The sequence below is a fragment of the Malaclemys terrapin genome, chromosome 1 (assembly GCF_027887155.1).
Source record: "Malaclemys terrapin pileata isolate rMalTer1 chromosome 1, rMalTer1.hap1, whole genome shotgun sequence".
Lineage (NCBI taxonomy): Eukaryota > Metazoa > Chordata > Testudines > Emydidae > Malaclemys > Malaclemys terrapin.
The window spans coordinates 137,625,738-137,645,603 of NC_071505.1; the positions used below are offsets into that span (position 1 = coordinate 137,625,738).

General features: G+C 43.8%; 2 protein-coding genes across 2 annotated transcripts in view; one reads left to right on the top strand and one right to left on the bottom strand.

Annotated features, from left to right (window-relative positions):
• The window catches only part of LOC128832221 (alpha-2-macroglobulin-like), a 69,314-nt gene extending 68,923 nt beyond the window's left edge, over positions 1-391 (top strand). The window contains exon 26 of the mRNA XM_054019416.1: positions 255-391. Within this exon, the coding sequence (XP_053875391.1) occupies positions 255-280 (26 nt within the window). The 3' untranslated portion in view covers positions 281-391. The remainder of the gene's footprint in view (positions 1-254) is intronic.
• A 13,343-nt stretch (positions 392-13,734) lies between these two features.
• LOC128832258 (alpha-2-macroglobulin-like) overlaps positions 13,735-19,866 on the bottom strand; it is a 75,494-nt gene continuing 69,362 nt past the window's right edge. Inside the window, exons 32-34 of the mRNA XM_054019537.1 lie at positions 17,186-17,303; positions 16,748-16,800; positions 13,735-13,851 (exon numbers count right to left, since the gene is read on the bottom strand). Coding sequence (XP_053875512.1) covers positions 13,735-13,851; positions 16,748-16,800; positions 17,186-17,303 — 288 coding nt within the window. The remainder of the gene's footprint in view (positions 13,852-16,747; positions 16,801-17,185; positions 17,304-19,866) is intronic.

The window sequence follows — 19,866 nt, forward strand, 5'->3', positions numbered from 1 at the left end:
CTGCAAAGCAAAACAGATTAATGAAAAACCATCTTCCAGGGTTGGGGTGACTCAACACTGCTGGGAAAGGGGTCGGGGCTGAAGCCCTGAATGTTCTAGGGATGCGTCCGGCCACTGTGGTAGAGAAGCCATAGTCTGGTCAGGGCAGTGTCTCTGCAGCTCCAGAATGAGGTGATCTACAAGAGGGAAAGCTTCCCCTCCGTGAGTCATTGATTCCTCTGTAACTCTCTCACATTCTCTTTTCCCCATCATAGCCAATGTTGAGCAGGAAAATGCGTGAGTGATGGAGCTGTATTCTGGGCCCTGCTGAATCCTCTCTGCTCATCTCTGCATGCAGCAATTCCCCCAGGCGAAGTGGTTTGATATAGTGGTGAGGAAAACCCCTCAGCACCATATAATTAAGGTTATAAATAAATTGTCATGATTCTGATCAGATGCTTGTGGCCTCTTTCCTGGTTACTAAGGCTTATCCCTTCTCCCCTGTTGGGATCAGATTGCAGGATAGTCTCAACCTTAAAACAGATCCAGAGCCGTTCCCAGCCATCGGTGCCAAGGAGGGGTTGGCAGGACATCAGAAGTGACTGGAGACAGAGGGTCTCTCTGGGAACAGCCCTGGTGCCTGTGATCTGTGAAGATCTGTGCATCACATGGGCCTGTTTAGTTGTGCAGGCAGGGAACAGACCCTTCCCTGATGGCACAATCCTGAGGAAGTTCTGAGGTTTCCTATCCTGTTTCCTGCACTGGAGATTATCTTGGCCTAAGCTTCAGTTGCAGGGCCAAACTCTTCCCTCAATGACATTTGCAGTCAGTGGCGTGGTGCAGGTGTAACTGAGGGGAGATGTGAAGACCTGGGGGCAGAATTTCTCCTGCTGGGTCTCCGTTGCAGCTGATGAAGGAAAGAGCCCATCTTAGCTCTCAGAGGAAGTTTGGAGAAGGTTGTGGCATTGGCAGTAGGGAAAAACAGTGTTTTACTCATATAATGAGTATGGTGTGTGTGAAGAGTTGGGTCTCAGCAGTCTGGAAAACGGGAACGTGAGCTGGCCATGGAGAAGGGAGTTGGAATAGTGCAGCCAAGAAGTAAGGGAAGCAGAGGTGAGGATTTCAGCGTTGAGATGGGGCATGTGCGCACACATGCATGCACAAAATATGCCCATCCACATCTACATTATAGCCCTAAGTATTGTTGAGCTGGCAGCATAGGCACTGACTTATTTTTCCCAGTGGGTGCTCCACCCCCACTCCACCCCAAGGCTCTGCACTGTTCCACCTCTTCCTTCCCCGCTCCGCCCTCTCCTCGGAGGCTCCACACCAGCTGCCAAACAGCTGAACGGCAGCCCAGCTGTGGCTGGCGGGTGCTGACCATCCCCACTGTTTTTTTTCCCCATGGCTGCTTGAGCCCCGGAGCACCCATAGACTCAGCACTTATGCCCGATTCTCTCCTCACTTGTAGCAGTGTAAATCTGGAGTGACCCCAGTGAAATCAGTGGAGTTACACTGGTATATAATTAATGAACCTTTCTTTTGGTGCTGGGAGCTAGCCAACCAAGTTTTAGTAAGGGGACAACAGTCCCCTTACAGTTACATGGTTATCATGGGCCAGTTGAGCCCTCATTCTCTCTGAAGAACCACTGGCCCCACGATAGTCATCTTCAAAGAGCTGAGAACTCTACCTCTCTTAGCTCTTGACTCACATTTACATGGCCACTCGCATCAATATTTCTTCTTTCCAGTAAGAAGAGAGTTAACATTCTCTGTGAAAGCATCTGACAGTAATTTTCTCCTTGAGAATCTCACTCCAGCAGACATTATGGTTTCCCTAAAGAAGTGAGGCTTAAAATATTCAGCAAGTTATAGATGAGACAATACAGATTAAGAGATATTATTCAGGACACTATCCCAGTTCTTATACCTTACCTATCTCTGTGGTATCTGAGCACCTAACAAAGTAGCTTCAGTGAGGAGTTGCATTATCACCAAAATGTCAGTTTGGAGAATAAAAAGTAAACTATGCATAGGGGAAGAAGTTAGTTCCCTCTTTAGCAGTTACCTCTTCTGCTTGTAGCACGAGCATCTTTGCTTCTTTCTCTTCCTATTAGCAGCATGGCTAGTGATAGCCACTTGGGAAGAAAGGGTCTCCATTGAGAGACCTTTCAGAGATATAGGCCAGTTCTCTTTCTGAGCACAGATGATGGAATTAACAGAGTGGGATCAGTACTGGTAGTTATCAGTATACCACCAACATAAGGTAGTGAGTGGGGTTTGTTTGTTTTGTTTTTTCTTTTCTGAAGATCACACAATAGCTTTACTGACAGTAACTGGAAAAGTGAAATGATGAAGTTATTTATATCCAAACAGATATTAAGATGAGGAAGTTGTGGGTAAATGATACTTTAAAGTGCATGTCTGCTCCGAAGAACAATTCTGTTCATGCACACAAAGGGATAAAATCCAGGTCCCTTTCCCGGAGATGGTCTGTTTCTGAAGTTTGAACAGGACTAAAAAACAACAACTTATATCTGTTCCTTAGGCCAGTGGACATGGCTCTAAATATCCACAGGAAGCAGGTGTATTCAGTAAGAAGTTGTCTTTTTATACTCAACTTCAAAGTAAAACTGAACTTTTAGGAAATTAGTCCTGTGTTGCTAAGATAATATAATGGTCTTGCTGATTACATCTTAACCCATGTCTCTGTCAGTACAGAAAAATAACACCTGAGATTTTCACACTGGTCTAGGAGGATATAGATACACATCTTCCATTCAAATTTGTGTGTCTTTAAATTCCCTAAACTGCTTTGAAAATCTCAAAATGATTTTTTCCAATAAAATCTTATTGTTCAGAATTACAAGAGAGAAAAGAGCAATTTACACATATTAAAGACACCAAAATATAACCACAATCTAGACAGTAATCTGAAAATACATGGAAAATCGGAACTGAATAAATGGAAATAGACTTTATGGAATCAAAACCCACATGCATACACTATGCCTTCTGGCTAGACAGTGAATGTTGGACATACAAAGGGTAGTTCATAGCTCAATTGATTCAGTACAGTTTTCTTGGGAAGACCACACTTGTCAAACCATTAGAATTTGAATAAGTGGATTTCTTCATTCCCCTTCACTTTAAGCCAAAAAAAGAGAGACAAGGGTGGAAGATCAGAGACAAGAGTCTAAAAATGGCCCCTTTTAAGACTCTGCTATTTTGCTACAGAAAAGACAGATTAGGCATTGGTATTCATTGTTGTTCTCCTCTACAATCCCCTCCTTGCTAGAAAGAAATTCACTTGTACCAATGCAGCTATCAGAAGATTCCCTGTACACTCATTTTTAATACATAGTTTCTGCTGCCTAGTGTCACCAGGAGGATGTGTGAATGAAATGGAGTACATCTCGTGTGATGTGATGTAACAAGAGGCATGGATTTGACATGACTCACAGCCATCTTGTGTATGGATTTAGCATAACCTGCAGCCATCTTGTATGCTCAGCCACCATAATTTGGAAACGAAAACCATAGAGTAAGAAAATTCGGCCTTGGCCTAGACATATAGAATAAAATACCAGCTGCATCTGCAGTGTTAGTAATAGGGATAGATACAGTAAAATCACAGATTCATGGGCATGGAAGGGAGTATCGACAAGCTAACCTTGAGTTTCTGCAAGTTTCTTATTGGGCACCTGTGTGAGTTTTGTTAAAAGTAGCTTTTGCTGATAAGTAGATATTGTAAGGTTTTGCAGTTGCCAGAGAAATTGTTTTAGCCTATTAGGGGTTCTGATTGGTTAAAATAATATTGTAAGTAAAATAATTGGTTAAGGCATAGAGAAGAGGAATCATCATTTTAATTATATAATGAGGGGCAAAAGACAGTCTCGTTGGAACTTAACTCTGGGATACAGCTCAAGACCAACGCTGCTAGGACTTTTTAACCCCTGCACAACCAGATTGTGCAGAAGCTGGAGCCTCAGATGATACGACCCTGACTCACCATTGGGGGAAGTCCATCTGTTTTACTGGGAATAGTGAGCACTAGACTATTGGCATGTGTATTCTGTTGATTAACGGTTGATTGTTAATAAATACATGTACATATTTAAGAATATTCATTGTATAATAAAGGCTCTTTCACTGGGAAAAGGTCCCGTTAACCCGTAGAGACCAATTACACCCAGAGAGGGAGGAGCGAGCCGTACATTGTTCGAGTAACAGTGACACATTTTCCTGTTGTTGTTTAGTTGAGGAAGATGCATACTGTAGTTCAGCATGTCAAGCACCTGGCCTGTAGATTGGAACTGGTCCACTGGCACTGGATGTATTTTTGTGACCCGTGTGGTATATTCAGATTCTGCAGAGTCTAAACTTTTTTTATTTTTAAAATTAGGTTTCCAGTCCCAAGTTTTGCAAAGAAACACTTGAAAATCTGAACCCCCAAGTATCAATTGATGCTGTGTTTTCCGGAGTTTGCAGAGAGCCTAAAGTGGTCACTGTGAGTTTTCAATTCCACCACATCCCCATTAATCTTATTAAGGACATTAACCATGAGCCTATTGATGACATTCTAAATATGAGAATTAATATTTTCCTTTTAGATGGAATGAGACAATAGATAAGAATGAAGCCCACAAGAGTGGAAATTGAGTGTTGTTCAAGGTAGGGAAATACATAAGATAGGAGGAGACAGAAAAGAAAGAGAGAGAACAGAGAAAGGAGGATGGAAAAGGAAGAGAAGCCATAGGCAGAAATTGCCATGGTCCTAAAGGGGAGTATAATTTACTACTAAGTGATTCTGAATGTGACAATTAGGCATTGAGATAATGAAATAATGATAATAGAAATAATAATAATAAATAATATGCTTAGTTAATATGTAAAGGCCAAATTCTATCCTTGATACTTGTGTAAAACTCCAAATGGCACCACTGGGCACCCCATTTTGGACTGACGGGGGTTTTGAGTACTAAATGTAAACACTGATGTATGGACCACAGTATATATGTGTGTGTGTGTGTGTGTGTGTGTGTGTGTGTGTGTGTGTGTGTGTGTGTGTGTGTGTGAGAGAGAGAGAGAGAAAGAGAGAGTTCTCAGGGTACCCAGGACAGAGAGTCACCTTGTTACCTCCAGCAAATGGTAGCCTTGCCCATGTTGCCTGTGATGGCTGGGTGTTAGCTCCTGACACCACTAGCCTTTCAGCCACCCAAGCACAGTTCACTGGGCAATGCCAGCCCTGACTTTGCCTGTCAGGTTAACACTAGGTGCACCCCAGTCCCCGAGTCGCCTTGAATTCTTATCCTGGGATATCCAGCCCCTGACACTGGCTACTCAGAAATCCCAGATCCTCTATCCCCATAGGAGCAGTGTACCCGAATTTACCAGTTTTACTTAAACTACCTCTCCTGTAAACTACATTTATAATAAAACAAAAGAAGGTTTATTTAAGAAAGGAGAGACATTCAACTACACACAAAAGAGAGCGATGGAAACAAATGGTTACAATAAAAAACAAAATCATAAAATGCAAACTAGGGCCTACGCTCATTATAATAAGTTAACTTTCCTGTCTAATAAAGTAGGTTTTTCCCACAAAGTTCAGTCTACTAAAGAGCTGGCTGGCATCAGTGGAACCAGGATCCAAACTTTTATGAAAAACACCCTAGTGCCATAAGATGTTTCCTCAGTGAATAGATCCAAAGTGCCCCTCCTCACTCTGTGTTATACTGAAAGACTCAGGCAGACCTGGGCAACCCCATGAACTTCACAATAGTAACTTACTGGAACTCAGCAGTTCTACTGATGATGCACATAGGGGATAGCTCCCTCTCTTTCTGCAGGGCAAACAGCTGTAAACATTCATATTAACTAATTTTTGTCCCTCAGCTGAGCAGTTCTGATGCTAAATATGTACAAGTAGTAGGGCTTCTCAAAGCAGACTCTCCCTCTAAGGGAACTAACCATGTGTTACAAAGCCAATATAGTGCCATTACTGATTCAGTATAAACATACAATTTGTTTCTTTCTTGTGACAGAAGGGAACAATAACATGTTTCTCCAGTAGAATTACATTGTTAGAATGAAATGCAAAAAAAAAAAAAGAAGAAGAACTAAGGCCTGGTCTACACTAGGTGTTTATGTCGAAGTTAGCGCCGTTACATCGAATTAACCCTGCACCCGTCCACACTGCGATGCTATTTAGTTCGACATAGAGGTCTCTTTAATTCGACTTCTGTACTCCTCCCCGACGAGGGGAGTAGCGCTAAATTCGACATGTCCATGTTGAATTAGGGTAGGTGTGGATGGAAATCGACGCTAATAGCTCCGGGAGCTATCCCACAGTGCACCACTCTGTTGACGCTCTGGACAGCAGTACGAGCTCGGATGCTCTGACCAGCCACACAGGAAAAGCCCCGGGAAAATTTGAATTTGAATTCCTTTTCCTGTCTGGCCACTTTGAACCTCATTTCCTGTCTGGACATCGTGGCGAGCTCAGCAGCACTGGCAACGATGCAGAGCTCTCCAGCAGTGATGGCCGTGCAATCTCAGAATAGAAAGAGGGCCCCAGCATGGACTGATCGGGAAGTCTTGGATCTCATCGCTGTGTGGGGCGATGAGTCCATGCTTTCCGAGCTGCGCTCCAAGAAACGGAATGCAAAGATCTATGAGAAGATCTCTAAAGACATGTCAGAGAGAGGATACAGCTGGGATGCAACGCAGTGCCGCGTGAAAATCAAGGAGCTGAGACAAGACTACCAGAAGACCAAAGAGGCAAACGGACGCTCCGGATCCCATCCCCAGACATCCCGTTTCTACGAGGCACTGCATTCCATCCTCGGTGCGGCCGCCACCACTACCCCACCACTGACCGTGGACTCTGAGGATGGGATATTGTCCACGGCTGGTTCCTCGGACATGTTAGGGGACGGGGAAGATGAGGAAGGAGATGAGGAGGACGAGGCAGTCGGCAGCGCTCACAACGCTGATTTCCCCGACAGCCAGGATCTCTTCATCACCCTTACAGAGATCCCCTACCAACCGTCCCCAGCCGTTACCCCGGACACAGAATCTGGGGAAGGATCAGCCAGTAAGTGTTGTAAACATCTAAACATTTATTTTTAACAGAACAGGAATATTAACAATTAAAAGAATGGGTTGTTCATGATTACTTTGCCCTAGGCGCTTAACGGTTCAGTCATGGGCAGTGCAAGTTTTGAAAAAAAATCTAGCAATGTCCGGTTTTGCATGATTGTCCTGCCCAAGCCGCTCTACTGTTTAGTCCCTGCTACTGCAGCTACAGTAAAATGCGGTCTATATGTCCGGGGATAGAGCAGAAATCCTCCTGGGACATCTCGATGAAGCTCTCCTGGAGGTAATTAGAAAGCCGTTGCATGAGGTTCCTGGGGAGAGCGGCCTTATTGGGTCCTCCGTAGTATGAAACTTTGCCGTGCCACGAGACAATCAAGTACTCGGGAATCATTGCTCTGCACAGCAGGGCGGCATACGGCCCTGGTCTTTGGAGGCTTTCCCGGAGCATTCTCTCTTTCTCGCTGTCAGAGATCCTCATCAGGGTGATGTCGCTCATGGTGACCTGCTTTGAATTAGGTAGGGGAATGTTAGTGTTGGGACTGCTTTCCTGTTCCTTTACAGAACGGTAACCGCTGGTTTCCAGCCACGCGGTGGAGGCAGGAGAGGGGCAGCCTACAGGGATCATTCCCGGGGACAGCCGCGAGGGGGTGGGACAGGGGCAGAGTTCCTGCTTGCCGGATTGCTGGCAGCAGGGACTCACATTGCTTTCAATGTGAAATGAGGCCAGTGCTAATATTAAAGTTTTAAGCTGCCACAAGTCTATGGCTTACCATGTCTGCCTGCAACAGAAATTCCGTTGTGTTGCCCCGCTTCTCAAATGTGCTGTGCAAGACCCCAGGCACTGAATGCGAAGGCCGAGAATTCGACCTTGTGCTGAGTGCGCATGTGATAGGTGCTGTGCATGGTCTTGTTCACAGAGAAAGACTATGTTCTTTGTTCACAACTACATTTAGGAATTCACTCCCTTTTTCCCATTCCTACAGCCACATCTGCGACTGTCTCACAACCTAGCCTGGCATCACACTCCCAGAGGCTAGCGCAGATTAGGCGTAGGAAGAAGAGGACATGGGAGGACATGTTCTCGGAGCTTATGGCCTGCTCCCGAGCCCAGGCAGCACAGCAGACCCAGTGGCGGGAGAACTTGTCCCAAATGCACCAAGCAAACATGGATCGGGAGGAGAGGTGGCAGCAGGAAGACCAGCAGGCGACTCAAACGCTGCTTGGACTACTGAGGGAGCAAACGGACACGCTCCGGCGCCTTGTGGATGTTCTGCAGGAACGGAGGCAGGAGGACAGAGCCCCGCTGCAGTCTATCTCTAACCGCCCTCCCCCGCCACCAAGTCCCATACCCACCTCACCCAAAGTCCAAAGAAGGAGGGGCGGCAGAGTCCGTGGTAACTCTCACTCCACCCCTGCAGAAAGCACTAGTAGCAAAATTTCCCCAAAATTTGAAAAGTTTTTTCCTTCCCGCCTGACACAAGCCCCCGTTCAAGTTTCACCTCCCAGTTCCATGTGTAGTTGATAATAAAAAAATTGTTTCTGTTTACTACGGTTTCCATCATGTTCTTTTGGAGGAGGAGGGTAAAGGCGGTTGGTAATTGGACAGGACAGTAACCTTTGGCAGGGTACATAGGCGGGGGCAGGTACAGCAGCAGGGCACATACACAGTGCAGTGACTAGTTACCCTGGTCAGTCTGGGAGGTGGTTTTCGTGTTATGTGGTGGGGGTTGGGTTGCTCTGTGACTTTGTGGCGGGGGAGGGCAGTTACAGATCTTAAGCGGTGGTCCTTATCCTGGATCACAGAGCCACGCAGCAGGAGATCTGTAACCGTCCTCCCCCTGCCACAAAGTCACATAGCCCCCCCATACACACAGTCCCGATCAGGAGGGGTGACAGGCTCCGTTGAAACAAGCAGCCCACCACAGCGGATCCTGTCAATCCTTGAGTTTAGAAGCTTCAGTTGCGTCACTACACTACACCCCCTCCCCAACACAGTCTGCGTCCCAGTTTTAAAACATTCCCGCGAAAACAGTTGTAAAGAAAACGGTGTTGATTAACAAAGTAGAACTGATTTTATTTTGAAACGTGTGTTGGAAGGGGGTGAAGAGGGTATGTAACTGGAGAGGATAGTCAACATTAACTGGGTAAAGACACGGGGGCAGGTTCAGCTTCTCTGTACACAAACGTAAAAGTCACAGGTTACCCTGCTCACTCAGGAACCTAGCTTTCAAAGCCTCCCGGATGCACAGCACGTCCCGCTGGTCTCTTCTAATCGCCCGGCTGTCTGGCTGTGCGTAATCAGAAGCCAGGCTATTTGCCTCAACCTCCCACCCCGCCATAAAGGTCTCCCCCTTGCTCTCACAGAGATTGTGGAGCACACAGCAAGCTGCTATAACAATGGGGATATTGGTTTCACTGAGATCACAGCGAGTCAGTAAGCTTCTCCATCTCCCCTTGAGACGGCCAAAAGCACACTCCACCACCATTCTGCACTTGCTCAGCCGGTAGTTGAAGAGTTCTTTTTCACTGTCCAGGGCGCCAGTATAGGGCTTCATGAGCCAGGGCATTAGCGGGTAGGCTGGGTCCCCGAGGATGACTATAGGCATCTCCACATACCCAACAGTTATTTTGTGGTCCTGGAAGTAAATACCTTGCTGCAGCCGTCTAAACAGACCAGAGTTCCTGAAAACACGAGCGTCATGAACCTTGCCCGGCCATCCGATGTAGATGTTGGTAAAACGTCCCCTGTGGTCCACCAGTGCTTGCAGCACCATGGAAAAGTAGCCCTTTCTGTTAATATACTGGCTGGCCTGGTGGTCCGGTGCCAGGATAGGGATGTGAGTTCCATCTATGGCCCCACCGCAGTTTGGGAATCCCATCGCTGCGAAGCCATCTATGATCGCCTCCATGTTTCCCAGGGTCACTGTCTTTGGCAGCAGTACATCAACGATCGCCTTGGCTACTTGCATCACAACAACCCCCATGGTAGATTTGCTCACCCCAAACTGGTTCGCGACTGACCGGTAGCTGTCTGGCGTTGCAAGCTTCCAGAGGGCTATGGCCACTCGCTTCTGGACAGTCAGGGCAGCTTGCAACCGGGTGTCCTTGCGCTTCAGGGCAGGGGACAGCAACTCACAAAGTTCCAGGAAAGTTCCCTTCCGCATGCGAAAGTTTCGCAGCCACTGGGATTCATCCCAGACCTGCAGCACTATGCGGTCCCACCACTCAGTGCTTGTTTCCCGTGCCCAGAATCGCCGTTCCACGGCATCAACATGACCCATTGCCACCGTGATGTCCTCGGCGCCGGGTCCCGTGCTTTCTGAGAGGTCTGTGCTACTCTCAGACTTCAGGCCCTCACCGCGGTGCCGTAGCCTCCTCGCCTGACTTATCTGCATCTGCCTCAGGGAAAGGTGTATGATAAGCTGCGAGGCGTTGAGAGTGGCCACAACTGCAGCGATGGTCGCAGCGTTCTCCATGCTCGCAGTGCTGTGGCGTCCGCACTGTCACTGACTAGAAAAGTGCGCGAACTGATTTCCCGCCGGCGCTTTCAGGGAGGGAGGGCGGGAGTGATGGATGGATGACGACAGTTACCCAAAAGCACCCTGGACACATTTTTTTTACCCAGAAGGCTTTTGCGGCTACACCCAGAATTCCAATGGGCAGCGGGGACTGCGGGAACTGTGGGATAGCTGACCACAGTGCACCGCTTCGAATGTCGACGCTTTCCCCGTTAATGTGGACTCACAAAGTCGAATTACTGTCCTTAGTGTGGACACACACGTTCAACTTTGCAATATCAATTCCAAAAATTCGATTTAAGTAAAATCGAACTACTCTTGTAGTGTAGACATGCCCTAAGATAGGTGGACGGAATCAACATCTGAAACCAGCCCAGACATAACTGTCACCAGCATGCTGAACATATCTGTATTTATTGAACAGAAACTGGCTTTATGTGGTCAGACCACATAAGTAAGTTATGTCTTTTGATTAGAAATAGATGTTGGATATACGAAGAGTACTTCTCGTCTGATTGCTGCAAGCCTGTTTTCCTGGTAGGATCACAGGAAAAGAGATGTCACAACACCATCAAGCAGAATTTTATACAAGACAAAACAGAAGGGACCGTCTTTGTTTTGCTTCACCTATAGTCAAACATCATTTTAATGGAAACCTGAGAGACCTGACTCAGTGAGGGCCTCTCAAGATTCTGCAATGTTGCAGTATCAGTAAAATCATCAACTGGGGATGTTTGTCTTCACTATTCTTACCCTTTTTCAAGATGTACTTGTACCCTCTTGTACCTTGAATCACAGTGGGAATTTGAAACCTAGGGCTCTCATATACCAGCTGAGTATCAGCAACCTCTGGGCTGTTGGCTAGCCTCAAGGATCAAGCTTCCCAGACTTCCTACCCCCTGGTTTTGACCAGCAATTCCATCATAGACCCGAGATCCCTTTCAATGAAAGATTTGTCAAAAACTGGTTTTTTTTCTTGCAAAAAGTTTCAGTATTGACATTTGCTGACAAAAAAAGTTTAATCAAAAAATTCCTGCCCAGCTCTACAGCTTTACAGATGACATCAGTGGGAACTCCCCTATGGATTGAGGGGTGTTTGAAGTCCTAAATGTATACACTGATTCATGGACCACAATTAAAAATGGAATTCAGCCCTCTCCACAGAATAGGTGTGATGCGTATGCCCTAATTCTTGTGTATGCTCTAATCCTAGTTTTGTTGCCCCATCTCAAAAAGGATATAGTGGAAATGATTTAGAGAAGGGTAACAAAGATAATCAAGGGTACAGAATGGCTTTCATATGAGGAGAGACTAAAAAGTTTAAGGCTGTTCAGCTTAGTAAAAGAGATGACTATGAGGGGATATGATGGAGGTCTACAAAATTATTAACGGTGTAGGAAAAGTGAATGGTGAAATGCTTATTCTTTCACACAATTCAAAAACCAGGGGTCACCTGATGACATTAATAGGTAGCAGGTTTAATACAACCAAGATGAAGTCCTTTTTCACACAATCCACAATTAAACTGTTTTTGCCATGGGATGTTGTGATGGCCAAAAGTATAGCTGCATTAAAAAAAGAACTAGATAATTTCATGATGGATAGTCCATTAATGGCTATTAGCTAAGATGGCCAGGGATGCAGCCCCATGCTTGAGGTGACCCTAAACCTCAGATTTCCAGAAGCTGGAAGGGAAGTTGGGGTGGATCACTCCAACCTGTTTGGTTCACGCCCCCTGATGCTCTTCTATGGGCCACTGGGCTAGATAGACCATTGGTCTGACCCAATGTTCTTATCTTATGTTTTTAAAATGAGAGGAGGAGGACCTCCCTCATGACTTTTAGCCCACTGGTTATAGGATTGCCAACCCTACAGGATTGGCTGGAGTCTCCAGGAATTAATACTTAATCTTTAATTAAAGATTATGTCATGTGATGAAACCTCCAGGAATTCAGCCAACCAGAATTGGCAACCCTAATTGGTTAGGATACTCATCCTGGGTATAAAAGACTCCTGATTGTCCTTCGCCTGAATCTCCCACATCCTAGGTGAGTGAACTAACCACCAGACTAGAGCCATTCTCATGGTTGTGCATGCTCCCTGGTACAAATGACTGTTTGAGAGAGAGGACATTGACCCAGGATTCAGTTCCCCTGCTCCAATGACTCATGATTTATCCACAGTGGGACAGTTTCAACAGGAGAGAATGAGGGAGACCCATATCAGAATATCCCATTGACTAGTAAATAGGGCATTCACCTGAGACATGGCAGACCCCTTTTAATACCTCATCTCCACCTTAGATGTAGAGGGGACATGAATTGGACTCTCCCTCATCCCAGGTGAGTAACTAACCACTGGGCTAAAAGTTACAAGGGAAGTCATCCCTTCCCTTCGCTTCTTGCAAAAACAGCATAGGTACCTAACCATAAAGAGAGTTTCCAGATGAGAATAGGCAGCAGGGTTAGGCACCTCCCTGCAGCCTGGATTTAGGTGCCTATCTCTGTGAGAAGGGCAGGACTTGCATATACCTCTCCTCAGCATCTCCCTTTGGCTAGCTTAGATGGCTTCCTGCCTATCATGCTGGCTTTTGTGAGTCCTATTCTAAGGCTCCTATCTCTCCCCATGCAATGTATATTAGCCTAGGTGCCTATCTCAGGCTTTGTGAATCTCAATGATTTTTCTATTCACTTAAAAGTTAGACAGTGTGACACTGAACATTGCCATGTCTAACACCTGTTTTACATCCAGGCCCTAGAGAATGTTCAGAAGCATTATGACCTGGGCTTCTGGTCACAAAATGTGTCCTAACAGGTCTTTTTATCTCTTTTTATTTCTTTGGTTCTATGATATAGCTGAAGTTCCAAGTTTCAATTTGACATCTGTTACACATTTCAGATTGGACCAATAGATTTTGTGTGTTATGTCTAGTGCATGGCAGTAGTACCTGATGCTCACAGAAGGTTATTTTTCCAAGGTACGTTCTAAGATTCTTTCCAGTTAGTGTTTCTTTTCCCCAGGTTTCAGTTGAGAAAATCAAGACACAATAAGTTCTGGCTTAGTGTCTAATGGAATGCCAGTTTGAACCCCCACTTTGAGAAGTCTGAAACCCCCCAAACAAAATACTGAGTATATGTTATCTCGTACTGAAAGCACTAATGTGCCTTTTGGTGATGTCACTGTACCTTAGCTCAACAGCTGCTTTCTCACAGATCCAGAAGTGCTTCTCCGTGCAGTAGTTATTAATAGGGCTGTCAAGCGATTAAAAAATAATTGTGATTAATCGCGAGATTAAAAAAATTAATTGCAATTAATCACGCTGTTAAAATATAACAGAATAGCATTTATTTTAATATTTTTGGATGTTTTCCACATTTTCAAATATATTCATTTAAATTACAATACAGAATGCAAAGTGTACAGTGCTCACTTTATATTTATTTTTATTATAAATATTTGCACTGTAAAAATAAAAGAAATAGTATTTTCCAATTCACTTAATACAAGTACTGTAGTGCAATCTATTTATCATCAAAGTTGAACTTACAAATGTAGAATTATACACAAAAAAATAACTGCATTCAAAAATAAAACAATGTCAAACCCTAGAGCTTACAAGTCCACTCAGTCCTACTTCTTGTTCAGCCAATCACTCAGACAAACAAGTTTGTTTACATGTGCAGGAGACAATGCTGCCCACTTCTTGTTTACATCACCTGAAAGTGAGAATAGGCATTCGCACGGCATTGTTGTAGCCAGCGTTTCAAGATATTTACGTGCCAGATGTGCTAAAGATTCATATGTCCCTTCATGCTTCAACCACCATTCCAGAGGACGTATGTCCATGCTGATGATGGGTTCTGATCAATAACATACAAAGTAATGTGGACCAACGCATGTTCATTTTCATCATCTGAGTCAGATGCCACCAGCAGAAGGTTGATTTTCTTTTTTGGTTGTTCAGGTTCTGTAGCTTCTACATTGGAGTGTTGCTCTTTTAAGACTTCTGAAAGCATGCTCCACACCTCGTCGCTCTCAGATTTTGGAAGGCATTTCAGATTCTTAAACCTTGAGTTGAGTGCTGTAGTTATCTTTAGAAATCTCACATTAGTACCTTCTTTGAATTTTGTCAAATCTGCAGTGAAAGTGTTAAAAAACCCAACATGCTGGGTCATCATTGGAGACAGCTATAACATGAACTATATGGCAGAATGTGGATAGAACACAGAGCAGGAGACATACAATTCTCCCCCAAGGAGTTCAGTCACAAATTTAATTAACCCATTATTTGTTTAATGAGCATCATCATCATGGAAGCATGTCCTCTGGAATGGTGGCCAAAGCATGAAGGGCTATAGGAATATTTAGCATATCTGGCATGTAAATACCTTGCAATGCCGACTACAAAAGTGACATGTAAACACCTGTTCTAACTTTCAGGTGACATTGTAAGTGGACAGAATTATCTCCCGTAAATGTAAACAAACTTATGTGTCTTAGCCACTGGCGGAACAAGAGGTAGGACTGAATGGACTTGTAGGTTCTAAAGTTTTATATTGTTTTGTTTTTGAGTGCAGTTATGTAACAAAAAAAAATCTACATTTGTAAGTTGCACTTTCACGATTAAGAGATTGCACTGCAGTACTTGTATGAGGTGAATTTAAAAATACTATTTCTTTTGTTTATCATTTTTACAGTGCAAATATTTGTAATAAAAATAATATAAAGTGAGCATTCTACACTTTGTATTCTGTGTTGTAATTGAAATCAATATATTTGAAAATGTAGAAAAACATCTACAATATTTAATAAAATTCAATTGGTATTCTACTGTTTAACAGTGTGATTAAAACTGCGATTAATTTTTTTGAGTTAATTGCATGAGTTAACTGTAAATTAAGCTGCCATAGGATAAAAGGGAAGGTCCTTTCATGGATTGAGAGCTGGTTAAAAGACAGGGAACAAAGGGTAGGAATTAATGGTAAATTCTCAGAATGGAGAGGGGTAACTAGTGGTGTTCCCCAAGGGTCAGTCCTTGGACCGATCCTATTCAACTTATTCATAAATGATCTGGAGAAAGGGGTAAACAGTGAGGTGGCAAAGTTTGCAGATGATACTAAACTGCTAAAGATAGTTAAGTCCAAAGCAGACTGTGAAGAACTTCAAAAAGATCTCACAAAACTAAGTGATTGGGCAACAAAATGGCAAATGAAATTTAATGTGGATAAATGTAAAGTAATGCACATTGGAAAAAATAACCCTAACTATACATACAATATGATGGGGGCTAATTTAGCTACAACAAGTCAGGAAAAAGATCTTGGAGTCATTGTGGATAGTTCTCTGAAAATGTCCACGCAGTGTGCAGAGGCGGTCAAAAAAGCAAACAAGATGTTAGGAATCATTAAAAAGGGGATAGAGACTAAGAAAGAGAATATATTATTGCCCTTATATAAATCGATGGTACACCCTCGTCTCGAATACTGTGTACAGATGTGGTCTCCTCATCTCAACAAAAATATACTCGCACTAGAAAAGGTTCAGAAAAGGGCAACTAAAATGATTAAGGGTTTGGAACGGGTCCCATATGAGGAGAGATTAAAGAGGCTAGGACTCTTCAGCTTGGAAAAGAGGAGACTAAGGGGGGATATGATAGAGGTATATAAAATCATGAGTGATGTGGAGAAAGTGGATAAGGAAAAGTTATTTACTTATTCCCATAATACAAGAACTAGGGGTCATCAAATGAAATTAATAGGCAGCAGGTTTAAAACAAATAAAAGGAAATTCTTCTTCACGCAGCACACAGTCAACTTGTGGAACTCCTTACCTGAGGAGGTTGTGAAGGCTAGGACTATAACAGAGTTTAAAAGAGAACTGGATAAATTCATGGTGGTTAAGTCCATTAATGGCTATTAGCCAGGACGGGTAAGGAATGGTGTCCCTAGCCTCTGTCTGTCAGAGGGTGGAGATGGATGGCAGGAGAGAGATCACTTGATCATTGCCTGTTAGGTTCACTCCCTCTGGGGCACCTGGCATTGGCCACTGTCGGTAGACAGGATACTGGGCTAGATGGACCTTTGGTCTGACCCGATACGGCCTTTCTTATGTTCTTATGTGATTAATCAACAGCCCTAGTTATTAATAATAATTTTAATTCCACATAAGTAGCCACAATTATAGGATGCATACAAGTCAATCCTAGAAAATAAAGCATTTCATTATGTCCTCACATTGGCAGTCTGCATGTATTCGGGGCGCTGTGTGTTTACCAGTTTCCCTGGGGTTAGTAATCTGCACCTACCCTACAACTGGTTCAGATTACTTTCCCCTCCATGCCAGCTCAGCTGTGCCAGCCAGTGGTCTGCAGGGCCAGGGCCAATGCTAATGCTCCACTACTGCTTGTCCACTGCCTCCTCATCCACACATGACAGGAAATAGCAGCACCACAGAGGCTGCTATTGCCCCTATGTTTGTAGTCACAATGCAGACAGCACAGGAGAGTAAGTGAGTACCATATGCTTCTCCTTTGTGCAAGCACACAGGACAGGCCACAGTTGGTAAGTTTTGAATAGTATTTAGGACCCAACCTGCTCTCTGTGTCAAAAGAGCTGAGCCATCCTCCCAATACCAGCTGTTCCTTTCAGATGTACACCAATCAATCCAGTAATATTGTGTATAGGAGCCCTTTGGCAGTACATGGTTCTGTGAGCAAATCACAACACTATTTCCAAAAAGAAACCAAGTTCTTCTCTTTCATAATTTGTATAAGCTAGAAAACCAAAAACTAACATAAATCAGTAACAGGAGAACTTCCAGCCAATGACATCCTCCCATTCCAGCAAATGGCATCCTGATTTTGATTAAATGGTCCTAACTTGTGTTACAGGACTGTTGAAGTGTCTCAGATTATTGCTATGTTGTAGTACAGATTTAAGAGTCATTGTTCTAGCACCAGGGGACAGATTTTCAAATATATTTAGGAACCTAAAAGTTGCAGATAGAAACTTAGTGGGATTTAAAAAAAATGCTTAGGCACCTAACTGCCAATGATTTTAGTGGGAGCTAGGCGCTTTTAAAATCACACTGGCTGCTTATCTGCATCTGTAGGCACCTAAACAATGGAAGGTGACAGGCAGAGCTCTTTGAATCCAGGGATTTACCGTCCCTTACGGCTTCATCCCTGATTTCGAAATGTTTTGTCTGGGCCAGATGATATGGAACCAGACACATTGACTATCTCCATTACTGTGTCCTGAGCAATTCCTGAGACGTGCCTCACATGTTCCTAATGTTTCCTGTCATCATATGCAATTTCAGTCCCATCCTTCTTCTGTTTTCTGTCTTTCTGGTTTTTTACCTTGTGTCTTCTAAGAGCCTAGCTTAGCCAGCCAGGACAGCACTTTGCTGTGACTGATTTAGCAAGCCATAAATAATACAGAAGTAACATGATCCATGGGAATTTTGCTCTCTAAAATATGATGAGAATCAGGATAACCCAGTCAGATGTTTTCCTGGGCCAGGGAATTGCAGATGAGGTCAAGGAGTGTCTAAATGGGCCAAGGGCCCTAGCAGTCCCTGTAGTCTTCCAGTACCCAACTAGCAATTCGGAAACAGAAGCTTTCTCTTTTCTCTTTCCCCCTTTGTGTGTCTGTCTGCTTTTTCTTAGGCAAATATAGGATCAGTATTTAATGACAACTTAAGATTTGTCAGCTCCCACCTAAAATAGACTTTGTTTCTTCCACCCTGACCCTCTCCCAAGTTCAATGGATATTATTTAAGAAAATTGTAAGGAAGAGTTTTCTGTTAATTCTCTGTCTAACTTCTGTGCTTCAGCTCCTGGAGTGGTGAAAAACTGAAGGATGGAATCTAAGGTGGGACACCCACATGGCAGTGGAGGCACCAACTTCTAGACCACTGGATACAGCTGCACAGTATTTCTAGGTAGAGACAGACATAAAAGCAGTGAGAGACTGGGAGCAAGGAATCAGGCTCTGATTGCTTGGATGGCAGCACACAGCACTCATCCCAGACTTACCATTAACATCCTCCACAGCACTCCCCTCCTCAACTGTTGCCAGGGAACTTGAGAGACTGGCGTAGATAGTTTGTTATTGAAGAGCCTTGATTGAATTGATTTAATTGGAGTTGGTCCTGCTTTGAGCACGGGGTTGAACTAGATGACCTCCTGAGGTCTCTTCCAACCCTAGTCTTCTTCTATAAGAGAGGTGTATTTATCCATGACTGAGGATAAGGAGTGGATAAAGGGAAGAAGATTGAATTGGAGTGTACATTGTCATGGGGCAACTGTGACATGATTTTACAAACTGGAGGAGCTATGCGGGGATGCTTGTCACTGATGCATGTGGTACCTACCCATGCCCTAAATATGCATTTAGCCCAACTTTAGGAATCCATAGTTAATCTTAGCCCTAAATTATCAAAAATTTACCAATCTTTTTGTGTTTTCCTCCCAGGAGCAGCCAGTCCAATAAATTGTATCTGCTATTATACAGACAGAGATATTCCTATGAGGACACTTTAATAGAACACCCACTTCTTAGTGATAAGTCTGTAGGATCAGAATCACTGATGGCACCATTGAAAGACGATGAGTACCACAGAACAGGGTGCTGTTCACTCATTGTGATATCTGTGAGATAGCCCTGCTCTTATGCTTATAGGACCATTAAGTGCTATACGAGAAAGTTTAGAGACACCATTTTGAAATATGATTCTGGCATATCTGACACAAATATATATTTTGCTCGGGAAAGTGACAGGAAATGTGAAGTGATATATATTTTTGTAGTTTCATAAAACCACACATTGTGAAGTTGGAAAAGCCCTATATGATTCCATCTCATTTACCCATGCCCCATCTGAATCATACAGGGTTTGGAGAGGCTGCTTCATTCTCTAATGTTTGTACTTCTATGGCACCTTCAATCAGGATATTGTAGCATTATACAAAGTGACCAAATGAAAGTAAACATTATTTTTCCTTTAGATTTGTAAAAGTCACCTGTCCAAATATCAAGGCACATCTACAAACAAAATCAAATGTATAATTTTAAATAGATACTAGTCTTTTCAAATGCATGGAGGACAGTGCAGTCTCTGGTGTATAAGGTGTAATTGTGACACTAACAGACTGGTCAACTGGTGTGTGACCATAACAACTTAACAGGGGGTATTAAAATGGTAAACAGGGCCATTTCTTGTAGATAGTTATCAAAGCCATATTAAGAAGTCTCAAATCTTTAAC